The sequence below is a fragment of the Cladophialophora carrionii genome, assembly GCF_000365165.1.
Source record: "Cladophialophora carrionii CBS 160.54 unplaced genomic scaffold supercont1.1, whole genome shotgun sequence".
Taxonomy (NCBI): Eukaryota; Fungi; Ascomycota; class Eurotiomycetes; order Chaetothyriales; family Herpotrichiellaceae; genus Cladophialophora; species Cladophialophora carrionii.
In genome coordinates, this window is record NW_008481816.1 from 3,560,526 (window position 1) to 3,570,431 (window position 9,906).

The 9,906-nt window shown below is 52.5% G+C and overlaps 5 protein-coding genes across 5 annotated transcripts; 4 read left to right on the forward strand and 1 right to left on the reverse strand.

The window, feature by feature from the left end:
• Positions 1-618: 618 nt before the first annotated feature.
• On the forward strand, positions 619-1,713 carry G647_01265 (uncharacterized protein; the record flags this gene model as incomplete). The annotated part of the gene is made up of 1 exon (XM_008724665.1): positions 619-1,713. One exon carries the CDS (start codon positions 619-621, stop codon positions 1,711-1,713), a length of 1,095 nt encoding a protein of 364 aa, XP_008722887.1.
• Positions 1,714-2,795: 1,082 nt separating this feature from the next.
• On the forward strand, positions 2,796-4,343 carry G647_01266 (uncharacterized protein; the record flags this gene model as incomplete). Its single annotated transcript, XM_008724666.1, has 5 exons — positions 2,796-2,926; positions 2,962-3,579; positions 3,635-3,768; positions 3,820-4,107; positions 4,174-4,343. The coding sequence occupies 5 exons, from the start codon at positions 2,796-2,798 to the stop codon at positions 4,341-4,343; spliced, it is 1,341 nt and encodes a 446-aa protein (XP_008722888.1).
• Positions 4,344-5,283: 940 nt separating this feature from the next.
• G647_01267 (uncharacterized protein) lies at positions 5,284-5,816 on the reverse strand (the record flags this gene model as incomplete). The annotated part of the gene is made up of 2 exons (XM_008724667.1): positions 5,284-5,722; positions 5,776-5,816. 2 exons carry the CDS (start codon positions 5,814-5,816, stop codon positions 5,284-5,286), a joined length of 480 nt encoding a protein of 159 aa, XP_008722889.1.
• A 111-nt stretch (positions 5,817-5,927) lies between these two features.
• On the forward strand, positions 5,928-6,095 carry G647_01268 (uncharacterized protein; the record flags this gene model as incomplete). The annotated part of the gene is made up of 1 exon (XM_008724668.1): positions 5,928-6,095. The coding sequence occupies one exon, from the start codon at positions 5,928-5,930 to the stop codon at positions 6,093-6,095; it is 168 nt and encodes a 55-aa protein (XP_008722890.1).
• A 1,194-nt stretch (positions 6,096-7,289) lies between these two features.
• G647_01269 (uncharacterized protein) lies at positions 7,290-7,716 on the forward strand (the record flags this gene model as incomplete). Its single annotated transcript, XM_008724669.1, has 2 exons — positions 7,290-7,443; positions 7,490-7,716. 2 exons carry the CDS (start codon positions 7,290-7,292, stop codon positions 7,714-7,716), a joined length of 381 nt encoding a protein of 126 aa, XP_008722891.1.
• Positions 7,717-9,906: the final 2,190 nt, after the last annotated feature.

Below are 9,906 nucleotides of genomic sequence, written 5' to 3' on the forward strand. Positions count from 1 at the left end.
ACTGAGACGTCCGTTTTATAACATACCAGTACATGGGATGAGACATTGAGCGAGTTTACAAAGGCTCGGTTCCTTTGGCCAACTCGGGTCCGGAAAGCTCGTCATCGCAGGAACTGTGAGCCGGAGCCCAGTCTTATTCAGTCTCCATGACTGGCAGACTAGAGCCGTCACTTGTGTGGACCACATTTCTTTGGCACGAGCATCACACCGAGCCGAGTGTTGGAGCAAGCTTCTGGCAGGTTTACCTGGCAGTACGGGATCACAGCAGATCACCTGGTATCTTCACAACTGTCTGGCGAACTGACTTGAGATGATACGCCCACTTGTATGTGGTGATGAATTGGAGATAATTGTGAAGTGAATGTGAAGTGAGTGAGTTCACTCGTACTCGACGGACGCCATCGAGCCGAACCCGCGATTGACGTCACCGCCACCAACACGTCTTTTTGTTGAACAAATGTTTTTGATCGACACCGACGCTCTCGCCCACACTCAATGATCACAATTGAGCTCACGCCTGCCATTCTCTGACCTCTATGACCTACACTTTGTCTTCAGTGCCCAAGTCTTCGCTTCGATTGTGCCGCCTACTACCTCGGGCCATCCACGCTTTCCATCATGGCAGACCAGTCCAACCCCTCCAATGCCTCCCACTACTCGCAATACCGCCTGCGCGTCACGGCTGGCCCGACATATAACCCGTCGACACACAAGACTGTCCCCGTCAACGCCTCCAAGACCCTCACGTTCGAGACTCCTTCCATCATACTGTCGCTGTGTGTGCGCATACGCCATTTCACAGGTTTCCCGTCCGACTCCCCCGTCACTGCAGAGAAGTACTTCACCACGGACCCGCATAAGTACGACCAATACAGCATATCCTTCAGCTTCATTCCGAAGATAGATATTCCCGGCGAAGACCTGGTGTTTGGGAACGACTTTGACAGACCTCTTCGAGATAGACTGCCACCGGGTGCGAACCACGCGCTGAGGATTGTGAAATGGTGGATCGATCCCGGGCTCGATGGCGATATGTACGCCGACAAACCGTACCTGTATGGTCCGGCGTTGAGCAGCTGGAATATCCTGCGGATAGGCGACCATGTCATACCCAAAGACCAACTACAAACACCAAGCGGGGAGGAGCATAGCGACGACGACAAACACGAATGGAAGGCGCCTCATGCCTCAGCCGAGGACTTCCACGACACCATTGTCGAAGAAGGATGTGAGGGGTCGGGCTGCGAGCTGCGGTCCTCCTTATCCATCCCTGCCGACAGCGCGGCACGGAAGAAGCACTTCCTTACGGCCTCGAACCTCAGCGGCTTCACATTTGAAGCCGGTCGCCTGTATCAGGCTGACTTTGGAAACCCGTACCTCGACTTCAATGATTTCTCGCTCAAGCTACCCGGCTTCAATTTGAATGTGGTTGGATACATCGACTCGAAGACGCATGAATTGCGGTATACACTGAAGAACCGACGGACCGGGGAAGTCTACGCCGTCGTGGTTTTTACGTTGTTGTTTGGAGAAGAGCTGGCACAGGCGGAACAGGAGCATGGTGGAGCGAACGTGGAGGATAAAGCCGAGGAGCGCAGCATAGCGAATACAGAGCACGCCACAGCCAAGGACGGTCCAGGCACCATAGACCCGGCCAAAGACAAGAAAGATGCTACCGAAACCATACCAGAGGACGAAGACGACATAGATTGACCCTTGCATTGCGAGGCGGCCGTGGTACATCCACATACGTCAATACATACCTACAGGTAGATACATAAATAACCTGGTGGCCCCATCCTTCGCAGGCTACTGTGCATTGCTTGCTTGGTTGCATGAAACCCAAGGATACGAAGAACATTAAATATCTACCCGGCAGCCAGACACCCTTGATCACGATGAGGTCGCGTGCATACATACCCAGCTAGATAGCTAGGGAGGCACCTTGGCACCTAGGTAGTTAAGTAAATACGGAGTTACGGAATACTGGCGATATGGACACGTAACTCTGTCTACTGTAGCACAATAAGACCATTCTGTTCCGTCTGCTGGGGTTGGAGATCAGGAGTTGACAGGCGTGATAGGTTCAGGTTGGGCTCTGTTGGTCGAGGTTAAGCATGCCCTCCCCCACCGAGCCCGCCTAAGTAGGTATGTAAGGGTGCCAGGCCCTAGCTCCCCTACATACCTACGGTAGGTACTGTGTCTAGGTAGGTATCATTGTCTCACCGTTCACCTGCCCCTAACTTACAGACGACTGCACTGCGGCAGAGCGGCAGAGCGGCAGATTTCTTGGTCGGCGCCTGCGCTCCGAAGGCTCCCTCTTTTGCTCTGACACCTTTGACTTCACATTCTTATTCGCTCGACCATTCTTTGATGCACGGTTCAACAGCAATCATGATGGCCAAAGGGATTGACACGTCTCTGACGCTCGGGCAGGTTGGTGGTCGACGCCTTCTCGACGACGTAGGAATGCACTGCTTCCTCCAGCCTCCTTGACCTGTTCCTATCCCGATCAGTCGCGCGACATTTTACCAAGATGGTGTCTTTTCAGTATGGTATAGTTGCGCCAGCTATTATTGCCTTGATTCTTTATGTCTATCAGCGAGTGTTTGTGTCTCACACAAATCAAGCAAGTCTGTACGGAGAGCATTTGGATATGTGACTGACCAGGGCAGGAGGACAAAGCTCTCGCAGATCGTTATGGCTGTCTTGCACCTCCGAGACTCGAGAACCAGCGGCCGTTCGGGATTGATCGCCTCGAACAGATCTTCAGAGCGAATGCTGAATCACGCCTTATGGAGCTCTTCCTGTTCCACTTTCGACAGACGGGGAATACCCTTGAACAGGTATTCCTCGGAACCAAGGCTTTTGGCACCATCGAGCCTGTAAACATGGAAGCGATACTGAACACCAACTTCAAGGGGAAGTATCATCCCTAGCACTCGGAACATTTACTCATAGCCGTCCAGATTACGGTATGGGGCTAAGGAGGGAAATCACTTTTCCTATGTTTGGAGACGGCATCTTCACCCAGGAAGGAGCGTCATGGAAGCATTCACGAGAATTGCTAAGACCACAGTTCGTCTATCAGCACTATGAGAACCTGGCCGTGTTCCGTGATGCTGTTGAAGATCTTCTTACTGCCATCCCAGGCAGTGGAGGAGTCGTGGATTTGCAACCATTGTTCTTCCGCCTCACCCTTGACACGACAACTGCATTCCTCTTTGGTGAATCCGTCCAAAGTCTGCGAGCGCCCGCATCAGCCGGAGAGCAGACCTTTTCGGACGCTTTCAATACTGCTCAGGGATATGTGGCCAAAAGATTCCGGCTTATGAATATCTATTGGTTGGTTGGCGGTGTCAAATTTAAGAAAGCCTGCCGCGATGTCCACAGATTTGCGGACCAAATCATTGAACGGAATCTGTCTGGGGATAGATACAAAAAGGAAGAAGACGGCTCTTCTACTTTCCTGGACACGTTAGCGAAGAGTGTGCCGGACCGAAGTGCTCTTCGAAGCCAGATTATCAATCTCCTCGTTGCCGGTCGTGACACCACTGCTTGTCTCCTGGCATGGTCTTTGTACGGTCCAAAATCGCTCCACTATTCCTTAGACTTTGCTAACCACAAAACGCAGTTTTACACTAGTTAGATATCCGCATGTCCTTGCCAGATTGCGAGCAGAAGTCAGCGCAGCCTGCGAAGGTAAGTCGGAATTGAGGCGCGACGACCTCAACAGCATGAAGTATTTGCAAAATGTTATCAAAGAAAGTAGGTGGCATGCAGGTCGATACTGTCCACGTTTCTTATGAACTACACCAGCGCTTCGTCTATACCCGTCTGTGCCGGTCAACTCTCGAGCAGCCGTCAAAACGACCATCCTCCCGACGGGCGGTGGCCCTCAGGGAAAGTCGCCAGTTTTGATCCCTGAAGGCTCCTCTGTTGCGTATAGCGTATACTCGATGCACCGAAGAGTCGACCTGTACGGGCTAGACGCTGAGCTCTTCCGCCCGGAAAGGTGGGACGAGGACATGCCGTTATACAGAGATGCTACGAGCGCAAAATGGGGCTATCTTCCCTTCAATGGGGGACCAAGGATGTGCCTTGGAAGTACGTATCTATACCTGAGCTTGCACAGCTTTCAGCGTCATATCAGCGTGCTGACCGGTCACATAGTGGACTTTGCGGTGACCGAGGCCGCCTATACGATTGTTCGACTCATCCAAAGATTTCCGATCATCCAACTACCCCCCGGTGAGATCGTAGAGCCCACTGGTGTCGAGAAGCAGACAATGACACTGGTGATGTTCAGTGCTCAGGGCTGCAAGGTTGAATTACGCTGCTGAGAAGATCTTGAAGAACATGCATTCGACTTTTCTTCCCTCTTAGGCTCTATTGCCTCGCCTCCCGATATGTCTACCACTGATGGGCAATCGTGCCCTCACAGCAGCATACTGTAGCAGCGGCGATGTGGTCTCTCGTACGAATTTCGACCGCGGCTTCCCAGGCATTCGCATACGATACATGCAAGTCCGACACGATCGCCGACGCTGCTGGTGGCAAGTTCGAGTCGCAGCTGCCTTTCCTGCACATAAAGCAATTAATACCTTTCTTTCAAGTCGCCCTACCTTTTTAATCTCTGCACAAGTTATGGCTGACATTTATCGGACTCTTCAATCAATTCTCAGGGCCTTCGTGTCATCCTACTCAACGCACTAATCGAATAGGTAGATCCTCTCGGTCTTGGACGCAATGGTCCAGCTATGGTTGGCAACCTTGTTATTTCTCTGGACCTGCAAAGCTCTTTGTTTTGCTCGAGAACGCCGAGCTTATCCCATTGCCGCTCGGGACGAGACCTGCTCAACATGTCGATCTCAAACCAGTTCCTCTCGTAAGTCGTTGAGAAACTCATGCGGATACAAGTATTGATGCGCGGATAGGCAACAACGAGTGGGAGGACTGGAGCAGCAATTCTGTTACCACAATGCGTACCTCAACCGTCTCTTCCCCTAACTGGACACCGTCGACTAGCAGTACTGGTTCTGCACTGTCGTCGGCCTCCTCTCCTGCTTGGACGTCGATTTCCGCGATGCCCAACCATGGCTCCCCTTCAACATTGTCGAGTTTGGCAAGCACTGCCAGTCTCCAGTCTCCCAGTACCGGCCCTCCGTATTCAACCCCTTCATCTGCCTCTGGGACCAGTTCTTCTTTATTTACCGGCAGTCAACGTGGAAGCTCTGATCAAAGCCTACGCACATCAACATCTCAAATGCCTCCGCCCGTGGATCAGTCGCAATCGGCTTTAACGTCAACTACTACTTCTCCGTCGGGTTCCACGAGCACCACCTCGACGTCATCCCAACCTACAGGTTCGGCTTCGACAATGTCTCCGGGGTCGTCAACCTCCACTATGTCGAGTTCTTCTAGCTTGGGGGAGTCCGACTCAACCTCTTTCTCAGAAGTATTTTCCACATTTACTAGCACAGTTGACTGGTCGTCGACAACGTTCGTTACGGTCATCAGCACCATCATCACTGCACAGGTATCATCATCCAAGAGCCCACCTGCTGCTGCTTCATCCCGCATCGCCACCTCATCAAGTTCGAGCCCAGCACCGAGTAGCGGCACCAATCCCACAACGGCCCGCAGCAGCACTTCGCGCTCCGCATCCTCCAGTGGTGTGTCCACTTCGGAAACGAGCGGCGGCGAGCTCTTAAGCCTCTCACTGCCCGGCTTCAGTTCAACATATGGAGGTTTATGGCCTTTCCCAACTCCCACGAGCGGCTCCCAGCCTTGTGGACGGAACGGTCTTGTCCCATGGTGCCTCGACCCTCCGAGAACCTCAGCATCGCTGAGTGATTACTGCCTGTGCCCGTTCTGCTGGCTTGACTCACCCTGGCTCTGTGACGCCTCCAAACCCACAGACACGAATGACTGCCCATTTGGCTGGTTATGTTCTGTTACATCAACCTCCGGCGGTACGCTTGGCTTCCACTTACCCCCGGAAGTCACCTACGCGACTACATCACTTACTCCATGGAACGAAACGTGGCAGACGATCACAAAGACTGATGGATCCCACAGCACCACAAGTGTAAGGTGGACAGCGGCTCTCTCGAGGAGCACTCTACAACACGACAATGGTATCTGGATCGAGTTTCCATTCCGAATCTGGTGGTGCCTCGGGGATCTTTGCGATCCAGGAACTGGTTTAGGCTTGTTGAACCTTTTGAAATGTCTTGTACCATTCCTTTGTTCGCAGGGTAACAACAAGGGAGGATGGCCATTCCCGCCGGTGAGTTCGTCACCGCCCTCTGATTGCTACATTCTGACCCGCTCAGATCCCGATTATCCCGCCCATTGGCCCGCCCTCCTTATCGCCTCAGACTCTACCGACAACGCATTATCCTCCTGAGACACCCACTCCTTCAAAGACTGCAACCACCCCATCAGGCAGCATCACCTCTTTTGCGAGTTCTTCGCCAGTATCTTCAAGCACGTGTTCAACTTCGCAGACGTTTTCGAATTGCGTCGTCGTTTGCACAAACGGGACTGCTGCTCCGGTGGCGACGGAGTCATGTTCGACAACGTGCAGCATGGAGACAGCGTGCTCTGGTCGGAACACGATAACCACAGAGACGGAATCGAGAGCTTCTTGCGCTTTCAGTGCATGGTGGAATGATCCGGTGATCTCATCTTCAATCGCAAATTGGATCACGCAGTTCCCCCTCATTCCATTTACATCTTGCACGTCGAATAGCACGTCCTCCGGCTCTTCAAACGCGACTTCAACGCCATCAGATTCAGAGACCGTCACTACAGCATCCACGTCATCCAACCCTACTTGCGCTAGCCCTTCTTCCGGAGTCTGTGAGACTCAGAACGTCTCTGATCCGTCGAGGAGCTCTACGCCTTCCGCCATTGCCTCTAGTCGGCAGTCCACTGGCTCAACTGTAACGACAACGTCGAGTGTGTCGCATACAACTCCCATTCTGACCCAGCGTCAAACAGCTTGCTATAACTGGACACCATTGCCAACGGCCACAATTGAGTGGACGAGGGGTCACCACATGAAGAGCGCCACGGCTACCGATTTGCAGTCTACCAGCGCCCTGCCCACCCCGTGATCTCTTCTAAATGAGCATTTTCAGCCTTTTAGAGATGTCGATGAACCCATCAACAGCTTCTGCAATAATCTTGCTAGCCGGAATGCGACATTGTGGGCTGGCACACTTGACAAACCGGGCACCACTCTGGGAGAATGCAACCAGTTTTCGAGCGAGAATAATTCAATGGTTCCAATCACGCAGACCGGTCACAGATTGAGCATTGGGCTCACCTACGTCAACGCATGCGGTTCGATCACGAAGTATGATTTAGGTGTCCCCATGGGAAACTACACTGCCGGTCAATGCGCGAGAAACTTCAAATACATAGTCAATTCATGTAAGACTGACTGCATCCTGTGGCTATGTGTTGCTGACAATGCCAGGCACGCTTCCAGGCGACTATCTGAACAAAGCAGGCTTGGGAGATTACAAGCATATCGGCGGCAGGCTTTGGCATGACTGTATGCAGTATACCATCCTGGCGACAGATCCCGCACATTCCGCCCCTGAGACATATGACATCAATGACGAGGCCAGGCGTGCGCTTGGCAATATGAACGCCCGAGATGCTCTGCGACGTTTGGCGAGTACTCTCCTTGCATGGTACTAAGCATTTGAAGGATTTCGCATGGTCGCAAGGCCCGAATCCTGTTTAGAGGTGGAAAGAGCCAGAGTGTGCATCATTCGCCCTTCGGTATGTGCGGATCGTCGTAGACTCGGAACTCGGCAGATGGGATACTTATGTGGGAAGGAGCACAGAACATGGGTTCCCACAACGACGCTTTCCTGGTGGACCGTCTTTCCTGCGCTCCCAGAGGGTCACGGCGTAGTGCTCTGCTGGTGGTTAGACGGCCAGGACACAGGACCGTCATTGCTTTGGCAGCTGGGGGCGGACATTGATGGGTTAGATGAGAGACCAGTCAGGACATACAGTCCGAAGAGCTGAACACAGATTTCGGAGTCTGATTGAGCATCATTGCTAGCCATTTATTCCACCAAAGCGATGCAGAGAGCGACTGCAACTGGGCTCAACTGTGCAGATGCTTCATAGACTTTCGCATTGCGGCTTCTCGGGTGAATATCGACTGCGGGAAGCCGTCTTCGACTCAAGCGTTCGTCTCCTATTTTCCTGCAAGAGGACGAACCTCTATCTGCCTGATCTGTATAGTCCACCTCTTGACAGTGCAGGGCAATAGCTCTGCTGTTGACTGTAGAGACTGCGCTCCTTTGGCGTGGATGGCAGATATCTCTATGAAGCGGCCGCCATGGGGTTGTAACACGGGTTGGCGGCCGCAAATCACCAACTGAGAAGGGGCTGTGTTGGAACTTCTATCGTCCTTTAAGCAGGACTATGGATCGTGGTGACGAGACCTGTCTGAGAGGCCCGTCTGAGAGACTTGTATACGTCACAATATCCACGAGGTACCAGTACAGCAGTCGACTGGCTCTGACAATGGAATTGCAACTCAGCGTTGGATGGATTGGCCCTATACTCTTGTTGTTCTGCCGGAGCCCGTCTCCCAATCGATAATACCCGAGCGTAAATCACGTCCTCGTACAATCTGACTCTTGATAAGCACCATTCAAGCAATACTTAAGCTTTGGCATTGTGCCACCCCATTCGCCACGTCGATTCCAAGCATGTCTTGGTATTGAGAGTCGTCATGGTCGCTACAGTATTGGCCCCCAGTGGCAACTCCAAGCAAGATCTGTGCGTGGGATTGCATCATTCCGCGAGATCCATCGATCCTTCTGCAACGAATGACAGATGGGGCGTGTCCTTGTCATTGCCGGTCACTGGTCCATGGCAATATGCAACAGCGGAGTACCGTACTCGTACTGTGTAGTTAGACAGGCCGCTTACTGTAAGTGTACTCGTATGTGTGTGTGTGTGTGTGTGTGTGTGTGCACCCACAATTTGTTCCGCCCCCGGCCCATTTCCTTGCGTCAGTCGTACTCGTACTGTCCTCTCGAGTACCATGCTGGGAAGGTGGTCCCAACAACCATTTCTGGGGAGTTCACACACTTCGTGCGTCTATTTATACAATGGCGTCCCCATTCGGTAATTCCCCTTCGGGAATGAAAAAGCAGCCGTGCGAGGCTCGTATATGCTGACCGGGGATACTGTCCAAAGCACGATTCGCGACCCCCAATTGTCCAATGAGCATCCTAGTTAGGGGGAAGCGGGTATCTCAGTCGGCGTGCCATAAACCTCGGTGGAGAATGTATAACATCAAAACGGCGCCGGCGAGAATGTGGTTGTGTACATGGTGATCTTTTCCTCCATTTAATGCTGTGGCCACGATGATCTTTTCCTCCTTCTAATGCTGTGTACACGTTGGTCTTTGCTTCCTTCTAGTACTGGGTAATGTGAGGTACCGTGTCGTATCTCGGGCGACAGTAAGGGGATCTCGGGCGACAGAGACGAAAGATCCCATCTTGGACTTCCCGGTTTCAAGGAATCGATTTGACGTCAGGGACAAACATCGTCGATGCGACGTGGCGGAAGACGAGCGATGTGGGTGCCGGCGGTGAGAATGTCTCATCGAGGGATGTTGGATCGCCCAAAGGTTCATGTCTCCTGGACATGACGTTGGGGAGAAGATCAACAAAGGAGGCTCTGCCGTGGTGTATATAAGGAGCCCAGGAGACCACGACAGCAGCTGAGTATCAATCAACAACGAACAAGCTTCCAACACAAGCAAGGAGAAATCTCAACTTCTGTCCACCCGTTGCCTTCAAATCGCCCAAACTCTCTTTTCCAAAACGACACACACACACACACACACACACACACACA